At 36.6% G+C, this 22,737-nt stretch overlaps 1 protein-coding gene and 1 pseudogene across 7 annotated transcripts; one reads left to right on the forward strand and one right to left on the reverse strand.

Annotated features, from left to right (window-relative positions):
- Positions 1 to 7: 7 nt before the first annotated feature.
- On the forward strand, positions 8 to 1,218 carry LOC150038304 (sugar transport protein MST4 pseudogene; annotated as a pseudogene). The gene has a single exon (XR_016528535.1). The product of XR_016528535.1 is annotated as a sugar transport protein MST4 pseudogene (transcript).
- A 563-nt stretch (positions 1,219 to 1,781) lies between these two features.
- LOC120074475 (long chain acyl-CoA synthetase 6, peroxisomal-like) lies at positions 1,782 to 20,381 on the reverse strand. Of its 6 annotated transcripts, none has more exons than XM_039027630.2 (24): positions 19,956 to 20,381; positions 19,703 to 19,866; positions 18,196 to 18,256; positions 18,027 to 18,104; positions 17,835 to 17,906; positions 17,671 to 17,752; positions 17,375 to 17,480; positions 17,217 to 17,293; positions 16,980 to 17,024; positions 16,789 to 16,875; positions 8,390 to 8,479; positions 8,188 to 8,267; positions 7,994 to 8,087; positions 7,791 to 7,879; positions 7,619 to 7,707; positions 4,885 to 5,014; positions 4,663 to 4,781; positions 4,057 to 4,180; positions 3,886 to 3,972; positions 3,150 to 3,253; positions 2,941 to 3,026; positions 2,532 to 2,618; positions 2,347 to 2,433; positions 1,782 to 2,249 (listed from the first exon to the last, which is right to left on the reverse strand). In XM_039027630.2, the coding sequence occupies exons 2-24, from the start codon at positions 19,818 to 19,820 to the stop codon at positions 2,154 to 2,156; spliced, it is 2,088 nt and encodes a 695-aa protein (XP_038883558.1). In that variant the 5' UTR covers positions 19,821 to 19,866; positions 19,956 to 20,381; the 3' UTR covers positions 1,782 to 2,153. The 6 variants fall into 6 exon arrangements, with proteins under 6 accessions (XP_038883558.1, XP_038883541.1, XP_090168222.1 ...); XM_039027613.2 differs by having other exon boundaries at positions 18,196 to 18,259; positions 19,956 to 20,286; XM_090312096.1 differs by having other exon boundaries at positions 18,196 to 18,259; positions 19,675 to 19,866; positions 19,956 to 20,286.
- Positions 20,382 to 22,737: the final 2,356 nt, after the last annotated feature.

Consider the following 22,737-nt stretch of genomic DNA (forward strand, 5'->3'; position numbering starts at 1 on the left):
TAATAGTACAGAAAGCTCAATGAATCTTCGTCTTCTTCCAAACAGATATTTCAGCAATTTACAGGCATCAATGCGATTATGTTCTACGCTCCAGTCCTATTCAACACACTAGGTTTCAAAAGCAGTGCCTCATTGTACTCGGCCGTCATCACCGGAGCTGTCAACGTCGTCTCCACAGTCGTATCAATCTACTCCGTCGACAAAATCGGCCGCCGAATGCTGTTGATTGAAGCTGGAGTACAAATGTTCATTTCCCAGTTGGTGATCGCCATAATTCTAGGCATCAAAGTTAAGGATCACTCGGACGATCTAACCAAAAGCTTTGCAATATTAGTCGTGGTCATGGTTTGCACCTTCGTCTCTTCATTTGCATGGTCATGGGGGCCATTAGGATGGCTGATCCCAAGCGAGACATTCCCATTGGAGACTCGCTCTGTCGGCCAAAGCGTGACTGTTTGTATCAATTTGTTATTTACATTCGTTATAGCTCAAGCCTTCCTCTCGATGCTTTGTCATTTGAAATTTGGGATATTCTTGTTCTTCTCCAGCTGGGTTTTGATTATGTCAGTATTTGTGTTGTTCTTGCTGCCAGAGACTAAGAATGTACCGATTGAAGAAATGACAGAACAAGTTTGGAGACAACATTGGTTTTGGAGGAGATTTGTAAGCGAGGATGAAATTGAGGGAAAGAAAGTTGGTGCAAAGTAAAACACCGATGGTTTTGGACCTTCCCTCGAGTTGTAATGCTTTAGAGTGTGTTTGGTCCAAGGAGTTTGGGAGTAGGAGTTCTAAAACTCTACTCCTTGTCTGGCACAAAGAGTTTGTAGGTCCCATTACTAAAAAATATAATTTTATTCCTTATCAATTCCTTGCTGTGAGTCCTATGAATTCACAACTATCTAGACTTTATAATTACTTCTAAACACTCCTATATAGTTTCTTGAAGGCTTTCGAGATGGTAAGATGGTACAAGAATTTCACACCAAATAGATATAATACTGGGATAATAAATTAATAAGAAGATTCCACCTGTTCCCTGGACTAAAAGATTGGAATTCTTACGCATTGGAGAAGCAATCTTGCTTCAGGCGCAGAATTTAGGGAAACAAACGAAGGAATGATGACTTTTCATGTCATGGGGCTCAAACCTTCAAAACTAAGCCTGAAGATGTGTTTGATTTTGCACTGCTATTAATAAATTGTATATTGATTGTCGTATCTATTTTATCCTTGAAATATTAGTGTGTTTCTATTACACCTTGAATTTTAATCTATGCTTTTTTTAGCCGATACAATCAACATATATAAAATTTTTAGATTTTAGTTCAACAATAAAGTAGAAGATTTGAACTATTGATCTCTTCATTCAAGGTTACATACTTTATGTATGTTGAATTATACTCATGATGGCAACAAGCATTAAAAACATATACTAAAAAAAGTAATTGAAATTAAATTCATACTTTGTCCACAGTTTGATGTCTACAGTTATACTAAGATTAAATAAATTTGGTTGTTAATGGTTTTGGAAAAGTTCAAATTTAGTCTTGAAATCTCATCGTTTTGGTATGATAATATCTCTTGGTAAGACCCTCATAATAGTTCCTATAGTTAATAAATCCTTCATAAATAATTTGACAAATCACAGAAATGAATTCTAACCTTCGACCAAGTTTATAATTCAACCTTGTATTAACGTACAGCCAGTTTTTTCTTCATGGTTGCTACTTGCAACTGTTAAAGTTGAATAAGGCTTTATAAAAAGAGAGAAATGACACATATGAGCAAAAGCACAATCATGCTAACTTATTTTACTCGGAGATGAAAGAAGATTTGAAGTAACCAAATTTATTCAATAAAATGAATAGCATAAATTATTCGAGGATGATTTCCATTGTCCTCTTTCTTGGGCAATAATCAGATATTTAGAAAATGGTACGTTCTTCGAGGAGATGTCAGTGGCTCAACACTGATGTTATGATACAGCAAGCAGAGCACCATGTAACAAACAGAAGGTACTCGGGTCTCCATGGTGAGATCGATTCCAGGGGGCTCGGGTTTTTCGTTTCCGAGATCTTAAGAGATTCAACTTTGCTATATTTTTTTCAAGGAGAAGACAGGGATGGAGAGTGACTAACAGCTTTTTCAGTTTGTTACATCTTCTGGGAGGACGGATCTGATGAAGCAAGCTCCGCATACATATTTGATATCGCATTGGCAAAGTATTCCTTGGCTTGAGGTCTCTTGATCTATGGAGGGGGAAAAAAAGTAACTCAGATCAGAACATATAATGACAGTTAGATCTTTCAGCTATCTCTCAAGAAAACTTCTACTTTCGCCACTTGCCTTAAATGTAGGAGTGAGAAGACCATTCTCCAATGTGAAAGGCTCATGGACCAAAGTGACAGCTTTTACAAATTCGAAACCTCTCAACTGGAAATTAAACAAGAGGATTGTGTTTTAAATTGCGAGAATGAGCAAAATTGCATGACTCAATCAATAATTTACACAACAATTTCTTGCTTGCTTGCCTGTGCCTCTCTTCCAACGGCATCCATGTCCGCCAAGACTGCCGCCCTTGCTCTCGGGTCATTGCAGAGTTGAGCTAGATCATTGTACTGACATAAATTGTTTGATGAACACTGATTAGAAAGACGAGGAAAAATGCTCTCGGAAATTGAGTTGATACATGCGTAACTTGTGAAGTTTAAGCAAGTACCCAACTCAAGTATTCAAATTAGTACAAGAAATCTAAAATCCTACAAAAGACCACATAATATTTTTGCCTGAAGGATGCAGTGCAAAGCAACTCCAGTCCTAGCTGAACTTACTAGTTATAAATTTCTCAATTGCCTAAAAAGAGAAGTGCTCATTTGCAACACATGTTTAGAATAGAGCTCAATGTACAATATTCCCAAGACTAAGCAAAAACTAGCGTACCTTAATGCCTTCAGAAGAAGCCCATGCTTTCAGCGTCTCCAGATCAACTGAGACTACAGCTACCAGAGATGCATTAAAGCTATCACCTTCAGGAAGTAGCACCGAGAGTCAGTAACCAAGTGGCTCCATGACACGGTAGTATGTGCAAAGACCAATAATATTTCGTGTGAAGAGACAAAAGGGTGAAGTTGTAGAATCCCATTTCTCACCGTAAACAAAGCACTGGGCGACAAACTTGCATTTCGCATACACATTCTCAATTTTCTCTGGTGCAATGTACTCTCCCTGAGCCAACTTAAAGATGTTCTTCTTCCTATGGAGAAGTACAATAGTTTTAATAAAAGAAGGGAATCCCTCAATTACAAAGATGTTGAGATTTATTCAAGTTTAAGACCATTTGTCAGAGAAAAAGAATGTTACTTTTCACTAATGAACCCGACAACAATAAATATATGAACAAGTTTACAATCATTAGAATCCATAACATAATGACATATTTTTTAAATAAATTATTAGAATATTACAATCTTGAGGATTTCAGCATTACCATTACGAGCTCAAAGCCAGCTATATCTAGCTTAAGATTTCATTCCCCACAGCATTGACTCGAGACTGTGAATAGTTGGAATTTCTAATCTTTATAATGGAGTAAATATTTTGTATAGGACAATTATTTAAACATTAGTTGTCAATACTTAGACTTTATTGTCTTTTATTTCTTTTCTTTGTTGCTGTGGGTTTTTCTCTAATATAAGAAGTCCTAGGCTGTACAGATTGTAATATAATGAAATATTATTACTCTCCAATATAATATAAATACTAATCAATTCTTCAATGGCTTCGGCAAATTCCAGAATTGTTATTATAGCAATCTTTTAACTAAAAAGTTTGTTCCGATTCTACGAGTCAAAAGATGACGAAGAGAAGTGGGGAGATAGAGCTCACCTGTCAATAATCTTCAAACGACCACCAGGCATCCATAATCCAATGTCCCCCGTATGGAGCCAGCCATCTTCATCAACAGCTTCCCTCCTGTCCAATTCAAACCATTATTTAAATTATAAAGTGCTCGATTAATTAAAGCCATTCAAAGCAATGAGGAAAGAAAATTGTTACGTCTGTGCTTCATCTTTGAAATAGCCTTTAAAAACAATGGGACCCCTAACACAGATCTCGCCACGAGAATAGGGCTTATCATCAGATGTGTAATTCATCTCTGGAACATCCACAAGCTTTATTTCTAAAACAGAAATGAAGGAAAATCTTTAACCCAAACTCGGAATAATGAAACAAGAACAATTACAATGAGCTTGAAAAAGGCCGCAGAAACCATGGCAGGAATCAAGTTATCCACACAGGGTCCAAAACCATAAGAAGTTACTCCGCATCGAATTGATATAACATTTTGTTTTTTGTAGGAGAAATTATTCGAGGGGGAAAGCAAAATCGCTGGCATATTTACACCATTGAATGTATGAAAAAGAAATTTAAACCTACGATTTCACCATAATCCTATGGTTAGGAAGGAAACAGCCATACTGAAAAAATTTTATTTTGTAGACCTACAACTTCAAAGTCATTTCCCACACTTTCATAAAATTTAAATTCCAGTAAAATAGCAGCAGAGTTAAGATGCAATCCTCATAAAATGTTTGTGCATTTATCACCAAAAACTCCTCGAGCACATCTTAAATGACTGAGAAGCTCATGTCAGCAGCTTACCACAAGCCGGATTAGGAGCCCCAACATGACCACAAAGGGTGTCGTCTGGATCCATAGCACTTATAACACAAGAAGTTTCTGTCATTCCATAGCCTTCAAATACTAGACCACCAAAGCAGCTGTGGAGCAATTATATCGAACTCTTCAGAAACTAAAAGGAAGCTGAAATAATAAAACCGTCTCCTCAATTCAAAATTGTGAACCAAAATATTAAAGACTCACATCTTTAAAAATTCCAGTATATCAGGAGACAACGGTGAAGCACCTGATGCCAAGACACGAACTCGTCCTCCAAGCTTTGCCTTTATCTTATTAAACACCAATTTATCCCAGAGGGGAGATGGACTTTTTCCTTTAATAGCAGGATGCCCCAAATACAAACAAGAATTAAATTGCAACATTTAAAAAAATATTAATACATAAAAGGTGAAAATGAAAAGGTCAAGAACAATTAAAAGATGCAAGTGGGAATCAAAAAGCAAATTTTATGAAAAGAGAGGGGCAAGGCAAGGACGAGGATGTAAGAAGCACAAACTCGAACACGAGATATGGACAAGACACAACACTGACACATCAATTTCTAACAAAATAGGACACTGGCATGTTTGGAACACATTTTTATAGAACATATGTGTAATATATTGATATATTAACTCTTCTTTATAGATTGAAATTGTGTAAATTTACCATCAAAAACAAAATATACTTCACTCAAAACATAAAAATTTAAGTCAATTAATGATAACTGAAAACTTAAAAGACACAGAAGGATTGAGTTGATTATGACTAGAGGAAAAAGATGTCATCCTAAAACTTCATAGATAGAAAAAATGTAAATCTAACCTTAAAAACAAAATATACTTCGCTAAAACATACAAATTTAAGTCACTTGACGATATCAGAAAACTTAAAATATATAGAAAGATTTAGTTGACTATGACTAGAGGAAGAAGAGGTCATCCTAAAACTTTAGGAATGATCAAGAGAATCTCTAATTTCCTTTCCTACTTCTTAGGTTAAGTTCTTTCAAGAGCCATTGGGTCCAAAATCCAAATCATGTCCAACCATGTCCGAAATTGGAATATTTTAGACACGTTTTTAGTGTGTTGGCCACATATTCGAAGCATGTTTGTGCTTCCTAAACAAGGACTTTAGAATAGTTACTCATTGAACATAGAGTTTTGAGGCAGAATCTAGAGGAAGTTGAATCCTAAGGGGTGGACATTCAGTTAAATTGAATTCCTTGCATTTGACTAGCGGTAAGGCTAGACTTAAGTTTGTAATGGGGAAGATCATTTGGGGTTTTGACTTTTTAAAATTCCCAAAGACTATCGGGGTCTATTTGATATGCAATTTGGATTCTATTTTACTTTTTTCAGATTCATTAAATCAAACTCGACGAATATCTATTTGGCAGATTTTATTGTTTAGAACTCTATTTGGACTTCGTGATCTTTAGCATTCCAAATGCAGCATTTCTACATTTGTAATGTATCCCGAATGTTGAATTTGAAATTTTAAAATGCATGATAACATTATCAACAAAAAAAAGAAAGACAAACAAACAAAAACGAAAACAACTTCAACAAATATTTGATTTTTTTATTTTTTATTTTTTACTTTTTTGTGAGTTCAACATCATGGAGGGCAAAAAGGTTCGAATATTTGGCTTCTTAGTCAAAAGTATATGCCTTAATCAATTGAGTTGTAGGCAGGTCCACAATAAATTCATTTCATATTATAAATTCATTTCATGTTTCATTAGATTAGAAGATGCATAATATACTATAAATTATATGATATTATAAAATAATAATAACTATACATAATTTATCACATAAAACACATGTTCATAAATATAAGATCATACATTTTGAACAATTATTTAAATTGGGATCCAGTTTCGAAATATACTAAATATTCAAAAACACTGAAAATGTGGAAAACAACTATGTTTTTCTATTGAATCCCTCAGTTTTCAAATTATTGTTTTTAGATAACCAAATGCACCCTAAAATTCCTCCTTTGTTCCTTTTCTATAGAGGCCTAAATACATCAGCAAGACTACAAGGAAAATTCCCTCATTAGTCTCTCTCTCCCTCAGTTTGCTGCTTCTGTAACAAGTAACCGAGATGAAGTGACATTTGACCATATTTTCCTACTACTCTTTTGCCAGTAGAGGCTGGCTTCTGTGAAGCAGCGCCTCTCCAGGAGGTGGACCAAATTTTCCTTGAATCCTTTGGTGGTTGTCTCTTGGAAGGTCAAGCTGATGTTTTGCGGAATTGCCTTTTTTGGTTGATATGGAGGGAAAGAAATAGCAGGGCTTTTGAGAAGAAGGAAGTCTCTTTGGATTACTTTTGCAACAATATACAGTACACGGTGGTGTTGCAAACACAAAAAATTATTATGTAACTACAGTTTATAATCAACTATCAATGGTTAGAAAGCTGTATTGATGTAGTTCTGGAGAGGAGGTTTTCTCTATCTGCCTTTTAGGTTGTTCTTTCTTCTTCTTCGACTTTTTTTTTCTTTTTATTGTGTGTGTGTTTTTAGAAAATCTTTCTGAGGTTTATTATCGGAAAAAAAAAAAAAAAATCTTTTGAGGCAAAGATCAAGAGTGGTCACAAAAAAGATTAATATGAACACAACTCAATTGACATAAAGTATGTATCCTTGACCAAGAGATCAGAAGTTCAAGTTTCTCATCCTCCATATTGTTGAACTCAAAAAAAAAAAAAAAAAAAAAAAGACAGATGTATGGTCTCAAAAAGAATTTGCCAACGGTAGAGATAATATTATAAGCATTAAAATCTGATTTTGAAAAAGATGAAAAAAAAATAAAAGAGAGAGAGAGATCTTGAAATGATAAATAGATTTTTTAAAAAAGAACAGTAAAACTGTAGAAGCATGAAGCATGGCATGCAAAAGTAAACATTTATCATGGTTAACACCATACCATTCATTATTGCTTGTCTCTTGGAATTGTAAGCTGCATTGAACAGTCTCTCCTTCAGCACACCAGAGGTCTTTACAGCATTAATAATTCTGTTTACCATGTAATCAACTCAATGATAAGAGAAGCATTCTATTTTCTGATTGATCATTAACTTTTGATGCATGATCTTTACCCAGCATATATTCTGTTATACAGCCTGGGAACACTGCAGAAGATCGTAGGTCTTAATGCAACCATATCATCCATCAACTTCATATTATCCTAACACAAGTATAGAAGACCATATCAGGTTGCCTCACATAATGAATGAAATCACTCTAGAGTTCATAGTAAGCTGAGGACAACAAAGAAGACAGTGTTGATATTGCTTCATACCCCCTGGTAAAAACCAACAGCAACCCCAAAATAAACCGTTGAGACCTGGTTAGCCCGTTCATATATATGTGCCAAGGGGAGGTACGATATGTAGCTGACAATTAGAATGTAAATCAGTACAAACAAACACATCGATCAAATTAGATGACAGTGCCACATTACTGTAATGTAAAATTGAAACAGCCGATGCTCACACATCTGAGGGGTAAAATTTCAAGGCAAGAGAACAGCCAGCAACACTTGCAATTAAATTTCCATGCGTCAGTACAGCACCCTGGCAAGATATTAATGTCAACATAAGAAAACATAACATTGGTAGGCGTGAAAGATCAAGTCATCGTTAAACAATGTCAACAGCTTCATGCTCAGAAAGAAAAGAATTCTTAGAAGTTTCACCTTTGGGGTCCCAGTTGTACCACTCGTGTAGCAAATAGTTGCAATGTCATCAGGTTTTGGCGGGAAAAAAGGCTGGATTTTACTGCTACCCTGAATGAAAGAATGTCCGATGACAAGCTGACTTTAAAAGAAAATGGGGTAAACAGTACAGTACATCTAAGAAACCTAAAAGCATATTGCAAAAGTTGTCAATACAATGTCATTATGTAATACCAATATTCAGTTGTTCCCAATCCAACTACAGAAGACCTTAATTAGTAACTAGATATTACGATCATCCAAGTATGTGAGTGGGTCCAGGCCAACTTACCAACATCTTAATCCAACAACTCTTAATTTTCTAATATTTGACATAAAAGCTTGTAGAGTATTGATTGGGGTCTCTAGAAAGTAAAATAAAATCTAAAAGCTAATTACAAAGGGACTTTGACAGGAACATAGAACTGAATGAGCGACCAATCATCATGTGAAGTCCTCTAAAGCCCTCTAAAGATTCCTAAGCTCAAATATGCAAGGGCTAGGTCTGGGAGGGTTCCATCGCCAAAATAACATTCAGTCAAATTGTCAATAAGTGCTTAGAAACTTATCTAAGATGTTTTCGTAGTGAACAGCAGCAAAAGTAGGAAAAGAGGATTCCTTAGCCGGAATATTGATATAACACCATGTTTCATATCTCTATTAGTGCTACCCCATTCCACATTGTGTACGGCCATACACATTCTCTGATTTCTCAGGGGATAGAAGGACAACAAATGACACATTGGAACAAGCAACTTATCAACAGTGACTCAGGTTTTGTAGCCTTAAAATCCAACCTGAACTTGGCACAACAGAAAATGAAGAAGTATGTGGATCAAAAGAGGAGGGAGTGGCATTCAAGGTTGGCAAGATGGTTCATCTGAAACTTTGACCTTATCGTCAACGCTCATTAACTAAACATCGATGTGAAAAACCCAAGTTTCTTTTGGACCGTATAATCGAACAAATTGGGGCCGTGGTGTATGAGTTGGATCTTCCAGCCACTTCCATGATTGATAGACTTTCTTTGGGGGCACTCATCTGACAAGTGGTCATTTTAGCCCCTACGAGAGCATTTTTCCAAAAAGGGTCTGTTATAGGTGTTGAATATTGACTTTTTGTGTCTTTGGAGGTAGAAGCATCTGTATCTTTCTGTCTACGATTGGGAAACTTGGAGTTTAGATTAGTTTCCTTGGATGTGCCTCCCTTGCTAAAGGAACTTACTTCCTTGGGTGAGTCCTATCGTTTCCTTTGGTTGGTTATCTTCTTATAATGAGTTCATATTCAAATCTTTGATTGTTGATGCCGAAGATATTGCATCAGATAGCTATCCATGTGGTAGTCTTGCCTTTTCATAAGGAACGATTTGTAAATCTTGATTGATTCTCCGAGGTGTTCTTGAGTTTGTGGTGGCACATTCTGTCATTCTTGGACAGTATTATTGTGTCCTCTCTAATTTTTTTTTAACTTGCAGCTGGTTTTGATCAATCCCATCCATCGTCCAACAATAGATCCAACCAATTAATGTATCTCACCAATATCCCTTTGAATATCTTCAATTGAACCTTTAACTGGCAGCAAGCCCAGACATCGATTTTGGTGTGAGGGTGGTTGTTGAGCCTGCCTCTTTGCCAACTTGGGAAGGATCTCCCCCTACTGGATTGACCCAGGCCCAGATTCTTGGAATCCTAATACCAATTTGGTGTAGACCAAACCAAAGTTCTTTTATTCAAAATGTCCAAAACCTCAAAAGTACAAAGGAGCCTCATATTTACAACAACGGGCTGGAAATAACTAACAGAACAAACAACCTAAACAAATAACTAACCAATCCTTTAAAAACTATACAGCACAGTAGTTAGGAATAACCACTAGTTACATCATTTCTTCTCCAAATTATGTCCTTGATCACCCGTTGTGCCAAGTGCCGTATCCAACAAAGTAGATAAGTTAGTCTACAGAAAATTTTACTTGAGCATATCAATACAGCTGAAAGACTTCAAAGAGACTGCCCTCCTCAATGCTCTCCCGAAATTGGCGTACTAATAGCAAAAACACTCTTGATTACCAGGAATATCACTTCTTCCAGCTGTATTTAAGCCTCTTTGCTTAGGAAAATGTTGCTTTGTGCTTTTGGATGGTATTTTGCGTTCATAATAATAGCAGCCAACAAGCTAGAGTTCTGTGACACAATTTCATTAGAAGCTTCATGTAGTGACTGGTGCACATGGATCGAGAGGAACCATAAATTTTTTCATGGGAAAGGAATGAGAACTTTCATCTTCTTTGGACAGTGTCCTCTTTCTTACAGCCTCCTGGAAAGCCTTAGTAAACTTATTTGTAGTTTCTAAGCGATATTTTGGCCAACTGGAGGGATTACTTTGAAGTTCTAACCTCACTTGGCCTGAGGTGGCTGTCCCTCATTTCTGTTGTTGTATATTTTAGTGAGCTATAAAATATTTCATTTCTTTTAAAAACAAAAATGATGGATGGGTAGTTACCACAGGGAGAACCCATGATAGGAAAGAAATATGAAGTTGCATGTTGCTTCTTTTATCACTATGCATCTAAGCCAGATGCAGCATTTTTTTTTATTGTCTCAAACTAGGGCTTTCCACTAATGTTTTTCTTTTTTGGTGACATCCGTGAGCATGCGGACCAACTTACGCACCTCGACTAATCCACAAGACAACCCGTCCGATCTTACAACATTTGAGTGTTAAGAAAACTCGTAAGATATTAAATCCTAGGTAGAGCATTCCACTAATGTTGGAACATGAAACATAGATAACTTATTTCATTCCTTTTTTAGGGTTCGACCCTTGAACATTTATTCCTTTTCACCATATCAATGAGAAGTTTTTGGAAAAAAAAATATATATTGTTGGAAATAAGGGGCTTTGTTGATAGTTTATAGCCCCAAGGGTATTTTAGTATTTTAAGTCACCCTAGGTTTATTTCCTTTTTTATTTTAGGGCTTGCTAGAGCCTATAAATATGATTTCTATTGTACTTTCATTGTGTGTTAAAAATAATAAAAAAAGACTCAATCGTGGTTTTTTCTCCATGTTCTAGGGTTTTTCACGTACATCTAGTGTTCTCTATTTTCTATCTTTTAACATGGTATCAGAGTGTGGTGATGTAACCCTAGCAGCCATCAGCGAAAACCAACTGGTGAAAGATAATCTTAGTTCTACACTAGCCCCGCTTCCTCCACAGCTGCCGATGGGGCCTCTGACCACCGATGCAACTACCGCCGCCGCCAATTCTACTGCTATCAATATCGTCGTTGTTACTGCTATCCAAGTCGTGGTTAATCGGTAACTTCAGTCCTGGCATATCCGTCCAACGTCAGCGCTGCCGCAATCCTTTGATGGAAACCCTAGCGTCACCACCCTTTTTCACAATGTCGTCGACGTTCCTCCCTTGTTACCGAGAGCTACCACTGCCTATCCCTCCAACCTCAATGCCAATAGCCAAAACCTACATCTTGAAGCCGAGATTGGTGAGTCGTCCGCCTACCACAAAGGTAAATCCCTACCGCGACAACACTGGGAATCCTCGACTTCTTTCCCTTTCAGCCACAAGCAACCTATCTGCAGCCGTCGGGCCTTCCTCATCATGAGCCGGCCAGTTATGAACATCAAGGTTCGATTGGTTTATCTCCGGTAATGGTTCAACAATAGTTGGCTAATCTTCAAGCAAGTTTTCAGCAACAAATTGCTGCTCTTGGGCAGCCCTAGGAGCTTCCACAAACCTAAATTCTAGTACAGTGAATTCTGATATTCCTTCCGGTCTACCGATGTATCCAGAGAATCCGGTAACCTCTTTCCCTGCTTTAACTAATGCAACCTATTTGTCTAGATCTATGGGAAATTCCATAGGATTAATTGCAAGAGAAAAGTTGAATGATCACAATTATTTCTTCTAGTCTCAATCCATTAAAATGGATCTCAAGGGGCGTCACAAGTTTGGATATCTAACTGGTGAGATACCAAGACCTAAGCTAGGGGATCCTCAAGAGCGCATTTGGAAAGGAGAAAACATTCTGCTTCGATCACTGCTGATTAATAGTATGGAACCTCAAATAGGGAAACCATTGTTGTATGCTGCAACTGCTCGAGATATCTGGGATACAGTTCAGATATTATATTCTAAGAGGCAAAATGTGTCTCATCTTTACACTCTGCGTAAACAGGCTCACGAGTGCAAACAAGGGACAATGGATGTCACTTCATACTTTAACAAATTGTCCTTAATCTGGTAGGAGATGGACCTGTGTCGTGAAATTATATGGGATTATCCTTGTGGAAGTGTTCAATATTCCAAGATTGAGGAAGTCAATCGTGTCTATGATTTCCTGCTAGTTTGAACTCCAAGTTCGATGCAGTGGAAGGCCGTATACTGGGACAGAGGCCTATACCTTCTCTTATGGAAGTGTGTTCTGAGGTTCATCTAGAGGAAGAAAGAGCCAATGCTATGAACATCACGACTGTATCTACTACTGATTCTGCTGCTTTCAGTGCGAAATTATCCGATTCTGATAGTGACAAACAAAATGGGAAACAAACCCCAGTGTGTGAACATTGCAAGAAACCCTGGCATACGAAAGATCAGTGTTGGAAGTTACATGGTAGACCACCGAATGGCAAAAGACGTCCTCTAAATGATAGGCCCAATCCTGGTTGGGCTCCTATGAGTGAATCTATGAGTGCCCCCCAATCACAACCTCAGGTGAATTGCCAAATTGACCCTGGTGTCTCTTCCCTTGGGGCTGTTGCTCAATCAGGTACCTCTCAATCCTTAAGTCTCCTCAGCATAAATGGTAATAAACCATGGATACTTGATTTAGGGGCTACAGATCATTTGACTGGATCTTCTGACAATTTTCTATCATATCTTCCGAGTGTTGATAATGAAAAGATTCAGATTGCAGATGGGTCCTTTGCTCCTATTGCGGGCAAGGGTCATATTTCTCCTTTTAATGGTTTAACTTTACAGAATGTGCTGCATGTACCCAAAATATCTTACAAATTACTATCTATTAGTAAGATAACTAGAGATCTGAATTGTCAAGTTGCCTTCTCACCTGATAATGTTTTCTTTCAGAACTTGAGCTTGAGGAAGACGATTGACACTGTCCGACACAATAGGGGACTCTATTTCTTTGATGATGATGCCTTCTCTAGGAACTGTTATAGGACTAGTTTGTTGTCTTCTTATTTTACAACTTCAAAAAAAGATTGCATGTTGTGGCATTTTCGCCTTGGTCATCCAAATTTCAAATATATGAAATATTTATTTCCTCATTTATTCAATAAAGTTAATGTCTCTTCTCTATCTTATGATGTGTGCATTCGCGCAAAACAGCATAGGGTCATCTTTCCGTCTCAACCTTACAAACCTTCTCAGTCCTTCACCCTTATTCATAGTGATGTTTGGGATCCCTCGAGTATTACCACCTTTTAAAGGAAACGGTGGTTTGTGACCTTTATTGATGATCATACCTATCTTACATGGGTTTTTCTCCTCACTGATAAATCTAAGGTTTCATCGATATTTCAACAATTTTACACTATTGTTGAGACTCAGTTCAACACCAAAATTGTTATTCTTCGTAGTGATAATGGTCGTGAGTTCCTTAATAATACTCTTCATGATTTTCTGTCTCCTAAAGGCATTGTCCACCAAAGCTCGTGTGCCTATACACAGAATGGGGTGGCTAAAAGGAAAAATCATCACATTCTTGAGGTTGCACGGTCTCTCTTGCTGTCTACTTCACTTCCATCTTACTTATAGGGGGATGCAGTTCTAACTACAGCTCACCTTATTAATCGAATGTCTTCCTATGTCCTTCGACTCCAAACCCCTCTTGAATGCCTCAAGGAGTCATATCCTACCACAGGCTTATTCCTGATGTTCCTCTTCAAGTTTTTTCCTTCCCGTGAGTCATCTTCAGGGGGAGAGTACTAGTGAAGAGGCTAACTGGTCTACATCTTCAGTCCCTACTGACCTTCCTAAACTCCTTCCTGAACCCATCCTGAGTGCCCATGACACCGTTCTACCCACTAAACAAGTCCCTTGGATAACCTACTACAAGAAGAATATCATAAAGGAAATGGTGTCTCCTACTGCTCCGCCAGCTCTGACCCATGAATCTGAACCAACGCAAGCTCAAGGTACTACTGTCCCTGATAATACTAACTTGTGTGTTGAAGATGATATTGTTGATTTGACTAAGAATGACAGGAATGATATGTTAGTTCCAGAGAATAATAGAGTTGTAAGCAATGATGAGACTTCGACAGAAACACAAGAGGGTGAGATTCTTCATCAGGCTGGAAAATGTAATCAGAGTCCCATTACAGATAAGGAATCAGACAAACCAGAGGATTATGATATCTCTCTTGACATGTCTTACAATAATCTATCTTCTGAGTTCAAGGCGTTCACTGCCATCCTTGATACAGAAACAATACCGAAAAACATACATATGACTATGGAAATTCCTGTGTGGAAGACTACCGTCATGGAAGAAATGAGAGCTCTTGAAAAGAATAATACGTGGGACCTTGTTGCTTTTCCTAAAGGGCATAAAACAGTTGGGTGCAAGTGGGTGTTCACTCTAAAGTATAAATCATATGGAACTTTAGACAAGTACAAGGCCAGACTCGTAACAAAACGGTTTACTCAAACTTATGGGATAGATTATTTTGAGACTTTCTCCCTTGTAGCGAAGTTAAACACAGTTCGAGTCCTTTCTATTGCAGTTAATAAAGACTGACCTCTCCATCAACTTGATGTGAAAAATGCATTTCTGAATGGTGAATTAGAAGAAGAGGTGTATATAGCCCCTCTCCCTCAGCTTTGAAGCTCAGTTTGATCATCAGGAAGTCTTTGTATGGTTTGAAACATCCCCCAAGAGCGTGGTTCGACAGGTTTACTACCTTTGTTAAGTCCCAAGGTTTCACTCAGGGACACTCTGATCACACGTTGTTTACAAAAAAGTCAGTATCTGGAAAAATTGTCGTTCTAATTGTGTATGTTGATGATATTGTCCAGTCAAGAGATGATGTTGAAAAAGAGGCTGATGAGTTTGAGATCAAAGATCTAGGGAATCTAAAGTATTTCCTTGGAATGGAGGTGGCAAGACCAAGGGAAGGGATCTCTGTGGTACAAAGGAAATACACTCTTGACCTGTTGAAAGAAACAGATATGACTGGTTGTAGACCTGCCGACATTCCTATTGACTTCAATGCGAAACTAGGAGATTTTGTTGACAAAGTTCCAGTTGATAAAGAGAGGTATCAGCGTCTATTGGGAAAGCTGATTTACTTATCTCACACTAGACTAGATATTTCCTATGCTGTTAGTGTTGTTAGTCAGTTTATGCAGGCACCCTACGAAGAACATATGGAAGCTGTGAATCAGATTCTGAGATATTTGAAAAGCTCACCAGGTAAAGGTCTGATGTACAAAAAAACTAACAGGAAATGCATTGAGGCTTATACCGACTCTGATTCGACAGGATCAGTTATTGACAGAAAGTTTACCTCTGGATATTGTACTTTTGTGGGGGTAACCTAGTTACTTGGAGAAGTAAGAAGCAAAGTGTTGATGCAAGAAGCAGTGATAAAGCTGAATATAGAGTTATGAGTTTGGGAATCTGTGAAGAAATCTAATTGAAGAAAGTTCTGTCTAATCTACACCAAGACAATGTTCTACCTATGAAGCTCTATTGTGATAATAAAGTGGCTATAAGCATAGCCAATAATCCTGTACAACATGATAGAACGAAACATGTGGTGATTGATAGACACTTTATAAAAGAGAAACTAGACAATGGCAGTATCTGTATTCCATATATTCCATCTAGTCAACAAGTTGTTGATGTTCTCACCAAAGGGTTATTTAGGCAAAGTTTTGACTTATGTGTTAGCAAGTTGGGTCTGATTGACATCTACGCCCCAACTTGAGGGGGAGTATTGGAAATAAGGGGCTTTGTTGATAGTTATAGCCCAAGGGTATTTTAGTATTTTACTTTACCATAGGTTTATTTCCTTTTTGATTTTAGGGTTTGCTAGAGCCTATAAATATGACCTCTATTGTAACCTTCATTGTTATGTTAAAAATAATAAAAAGAGACTCTATCATGATTTTTTCTCCCTATTCTAGGGATTTCCACATAAATCTAGTGTTCTCTATTATCTATCTTTTAACATATATACATAGCTTAACAAAGAAGATGCAGCCCCATGCGAATCATGCAGACGGCTAAGCATGTTGCTCTTTTTTATGACATCATGGGAGGATTTTTTTCAGTTTTTTCTTTTCTTCTTTCTTTCTCTTTTCCGATTATATCATGGGAAACTAAGGGCTTACCTGACCAAGCAAACTTGCATATGTTAGAATCTGCACTCCAGTTGATGATGGAAGCGATGGTATTTGATCATCTATCCCACCTACAACCTATGAGATTTGGAAGCTAAATCAATTAAATAATTGTAAGTTGTAACAAGCACAGGATATCAGAATCAAATTAAGATCAATTACAGACACAGGGTGATTCATACCACGATCAGGCGTACAGTTGGAATTTCTGACAAAAAGCTTAATAGCTGCAAATTAAAAGTTAATTAATAATGAATTGTTTTCCGAAGTCAAATGTTCAATTAAAAATCAAGAATATAGCTGATGCCAGTTTCTGATACCATGAGAAACTAGTCCTTCTAGCAATGTTAGTTCTTTTGAATATCAATGTCAATTTCTAACAATGCAGCAGACTGACTAAAATCTAATATTTCACTCACAGAATTCAATGTTTGAGGAACACAAAATATAACTTGTACAAGAGCATGATTTACAATGTACTTGACCGCATCAGGACCTGTAGAAAAAAAAAGAAATTCAAACACGACCAAATTGGGAAATTTTCAAGAAAAGAATATCTAGAAGAGAAATGACAAACCAAGTGTATCATATAAAGGAACCGATATGTAAGAATATGCTGAGCAGGCGTGATCAACTACAATCCACTCAGGTCTATTGATGAAATATAACCCAATGCAAGATCCCTGTGTCAAGGATACCCAGAATAGTTAGACAACACTAAAGAAATTACAGGGTAGATACCCATTCATCAGGTTTAACCACTATACCAATCACTGTAAAAAGAAATGACAAACTAAACACCATTCTTTCTTTCCTTTTCTTTTTTTACAAAAAACTAAACACTATCGTATCTCTAGGCATTCAGTCACTCACCTTTGGTATACCGTGATTTACAAGGCCAGAGCCTAATGCCGTCCGAGCAGTACCTGCTTCTCCATATGTCATCCATTTGTACCTTAAACGGTGAAAGAATATGTCAAAATTCTTGAGACAACCAGTACCAAAAATTTGAAATTCAACGGTAGCATAAAACTCACTCTCCAACTGTTCCATCACATCGGATCCGGGTACCTAGATATTTATAGTCCCTATATACATCAACTGAGCGCCTAAAGTGGATCAAGTAAAGTCACAAGTCAAAAGCAATATAGGTAATCAACATTAGCAATAAACAAATGATGCCAGTTTTTTATGATCAGAAAGGAGACAGACGAGGTAAAGATACTCACATAAAATTATCGTGCAATGTACCAATTTCAGGATGATCGGGAAATCTATCCACAAGCTTCAAAGGAGAGCGAGCAGATCTACCATGAGGAAACAAATGATCTTTATGAAGCATAGCCATGCCATGCAGATAGGGCAAATCAAATTCAAACAGCCCATTAAAATCTTTACCTATATACATTCCACTTTCCAGTCTGCAATTTCTCTGGAAGCACAACGCTGTAGCCATCCCCTGCTAAGATTTAATAACTTTGACAATGTCAGCAAAACATGGGAGAAGAAAGAGAACTATTAGCATAATTTATCACATATATTTGTGAAAACAGGGTACAGCATTTCTCATTTCCTCATATTCAATGATAATAGACAAGAAGATGGTCCACTAAAATTTTATAAACTTGTACATCATAAAAACTGATGGCTTTTGTTTAGATTTAGCAAAATGCTTTTCACTTCTTACCCAAATACCAACTAGAAAACCCCAACCTCTAGCCCAATAATTACAAACTGAAGCTGAATATTCCTGCAACAGAGAACAGTCCCAGAAACTCTACTACTAAATATAGAATACATTCACTCAGTGTAGATACCATAAATGTAAATGGAAAAATAGAGGTTAATCATAACTTCTAAAAAGATATAGTTCCTTCCCGAAATCAACCACTTTCTTCCAATCAGTTCCATGCAGCCCGGCACCAAAGACTCCAACTACTTTGATAAAAAAAAACTGCAGTCTATTTAGATTGCACAAATGATCTGTCACGCCCACTAATACCACAGGTAAGAACTGCAGCCTATTGGTAGAGGTGGAAAGACAACGCTCAGAAATTGAGATAGAACTTTGAAAAAATAATCCGCTCACTTCCAATTTGGAAGACTCATCGGAATCTCGATGGTGTTTCTGGGCTCTGACCAATAAAGAATCATGTGTCCCCACAACTCGCATGCTGAGTTTTTAAACTTTCCTTTTCCATTTGTCTTTCAATAACTAGATCCTAATGATAGTAGTTTGTCTTTCCCCCGTTCAAAGAATGTTTGGCAGGGTCTGGATCCTATGAAGTCAAGCATATTAATTACTAACACTGAACCTTCTGCCTTGCGACATAGAGAAACAGAAGAAATGTGAAAGATATAAACCTTATTCATATGCACATCGATCCGCACAAACCTCATTCAATCAATTTTGAGCTAGCTCGTATGATCGAGGAGAAAATGAAATGAGAGTAATCGTGCACAATCAACAACAACCCCCCACCCCCCAACGCCGATAATGAGAATCCAAAAAATTCAGACTCGGGAAATAAGAAACTGTCTCAGCAACGGGACAAAGCACAGTAGACATCGAACAGAACGAACAAGTGTTCAAACAGCCGGCATTTGTTCGCCAACCGTTAATACCAATGAGTTTGGGCAAAAAACCATAGTTCTTATGCCCCACGTTTACTCTGATTGGCCGCGAACAACAACAAAAATGAAAACTGCCAATGGTCATACCTTCATCGGTTGTGAATCGTTACAGATCCCTAACTTTTTCATACAAAACGAATAAACTAATCCATTCAGAACAAAATAGGCCAATGAGCTTTTCCACATCAAGATAGAAAATGAACAAGTAAGCGAGAGCTAAAGAGAGTAAGGAAAAACACATACAGAGAGAGAGAGAGAGAGAGAGAGAGACCGTTGAAAAACTCGCCAGCAGTAGCATTAAGCCGGAGCTGAGAAGAAGAGAATTCGCCGGCGGGAAGAAGATGATCCTGAATGGCTTGTATCCGACGTCGAGCCGCTGAAGAATCCATGAGCACTCAAAAGATTTCAGTCCGCCACTGCCAATCTAGCCGATCACTGTATAGAAAAACAAAATGGAAACAGAATCCTAGTATTCAATTCCGTCGATGAAGAAAAAGATCAAAACCATTTATGCATACACATACCGGATAGATAAATAAACAGGCACGCATCTTTAGGCAGGTGACGGAACCATGACGGCAACAGCGATTCGGATAATAGCTTTCCAATTCTTTTGAAAGGATAAATTAATCGTTCGATTATCCACAAACTGGAGCTGTGATCCGTATGATGAACAAAAAACAAATCAGCGGAAGAAGACGTGAACGTAAAACGCATTCGAATTGAATTGGTTGAAATTGTAGTTGAGTTTGATTTTCTTGGTTTGATTTTTCGGTCAACTTTTCATTTCGGATTTTTGCTTGGGTACATCTGTTTATCATATTTTTACAGTCCAATTTTACAATTGAAGAAACTATCGTAAGAAAAAACCTTCATTCATTGTTTGTACTTTCTAATGAAATTAGTATTTAACATCAATGTAAAAATGATGTAATAAATTAGTATACTCCACGACAAAAAATTGGGAAAATATCAATTTATATCCAAAATTATAAGGATTATATCAGTTTAAATCCTAAATTGTGATCAATGTATCTATTTACCCCTCAATTAAGTTGTGCAGCAAGTTTTTTGCTTCCAAAGTTCAATTTTGCAACAACAATCAAATGACCTTTTTTTTCTTTTTGTTCACACGTGCTTAAAAGATGTTGACAATTTTCAATGCAAGCATATCTATATCATTATGGATAAATATAAACGAGCCTGTTCGTATTTTTCCTTTTCATGTACTTGCTTCTATTTTTTATTTCAAACTTTTAAAATATTTATTTTAACCTTCCGTGCTTCAATTTTTTAAATATTTATTTTAATCCTTAAAATTTTTATAAAATAACCTGTTAGGTTCTATCATTTGTTTTAATTAAAACAAATTAATAGCAAAGTTGAAATGTATGTTCATAGGTAGGATTGGCAAAATTCCCCGTAGGGACCTGACCTGTTAGGTTCTATCATTTGTTTTAATTAAAACAAATTAATAGCAAAGTTGAAATGTATGTTCGTAAGTAGGGTTGACAAAATTTCCCGCAGGGACTGACCGGCGATGGGGTCAAACCGGGGAATTTTTTCGGGACCCTGTCCGGGGACGGGGCGGGGACAGGGATGGTATCCCCACCCCGACCTCGACCCCGATTTTATATAGTTATATTTTTAATATTTTATAAATATATATTTATAATATATAAAATAACTTATTTATATATATGTTTATAATGTATACTATAGTGTTGTGAGCCCAATATTGAATATATAAATTCTAAATTTAAGTTCAAAAGTCAAGCCCAAACTTAAAAAATTAAAAGAAAAAAATGGGGAATCGAAACGGAGAATGGGGCCCCGCGACGCGTTTCTCCGACGGGGAATCCCCGCCCCCGTCCCCGCCTTCAAATGGTGGGGATAGGGGCGGGGATGGGGGAATTTACCCCACGGGACCAGGGACGGGGACCCTCCCCCACCCCGTTGCCAACCCTATTCGTAGGCTACATTTACACCGGTTAAAAGATAATCCATCAATAGTAATATATAAAAAGGGCCTCAGTTAATTATTTTTTATGTCGTTTATGTGCTTCGTAATGAAATATAGGACCCACCTTGAAATTATAAACCAAATCTTATCTAATTGAGGAATGAAAGGTGATTATGGTTTAAAATTACGTGGGACCCACTATCTTTACTTACCATTACTAATATTATTGTATGAAAATTATGAATTTATCACATTTATTTTACCTTTACTGCTATCGTTACTGTTACCATTACCATTAAGATCAAGCAGTAATGGTAATTATAATGGTAATAGTAAAATTGTGACAGATGCATAATTCTAGGTAAACACGCTTTAGGCCTATTACGATTCATCCATCAACAAAATCTCATTCCGATTATACCAATTTTCATTACGATTTGGTAAACGTGACTTAAATTCTAACTTATTAAGTGGCCATATACTCATCAAACCACACGGGTTAAAACTAAGTATTGGATAACAAAAACTTTGATGACAAAAAATACTACAACAAGTACCAAAGTGGCTATTTTTATAAACTTTATGGGCTAGAATAGTTATTCATTTCGAAGTTAAAAGACTAAAATCGACAATTTTAAAATGTTTAAGTTAGAGACCAAAATTAAATTTAAACCAAAGAAGAAAAACCATCATTTATTGGCATTTTGTTAGGAGTGCAAATAAAGCCCCACACTAGTTAGGAAAGGGAATGATTATGGGTATAAGTGTGGACAATTAAGAACTTTTACATGGTTTTAAAAGTAAAACTATGAGAGTTAATGTTCAAAGTAGACAACATTATATCATTCTAGAGATAGGTGAAAGTTTTATTGTTTTTATCATATGTCTTATAAAAAAAAATTAAAACAATACACTAAAATAAATAAATTTGTGAAGATTAATATAATGTAACAATTTTTTTATTTTTTATATAAAGCTCAGGAGAAAAATGATGTCAAAAGTTTAAATTATACGTCCTCGCACGTTGTTGAAGTAAAATGAAAAAATATTTGACAGACTTAAGCGTGGGAGGATAAAATTAAACTATACCACCCACGAAAAGCAAGAGGATATCTTCAAGCTACATGTTGGTTGTTTTAAGTAATTTCACATGTAATTATAACTAATTTGAATTACGTTAAACGATTAATTTATTTGCTTGGTCCATATATTAATTGAACTTTGACAAATAATAATAAAAAAATTCTTCCATGCGTGGTTTTTTAAAAATATTTGTTTTACTTTGTGCTAATTCTTTTTTAGTTCAACATGTGAGATGAATGAATTTGATTTCATAATTTTTT

The sequence above is a fragment of the Benincasa hispida genome, chromosome 1 (genome assembly GCF_027475165.1).
Source record: "Benincasa hispida cultivar pf3 chromosome 1, pf3_genome.v1.1, whole genome shotgun sequence".
Taxonomy (NCBI): Eukaryota; Viridiplantae; Streptophyta; class Magnoliopsida; order Cucurbitales; family Cucurbitaceae; genus Benincasa; species Benincasa hispida.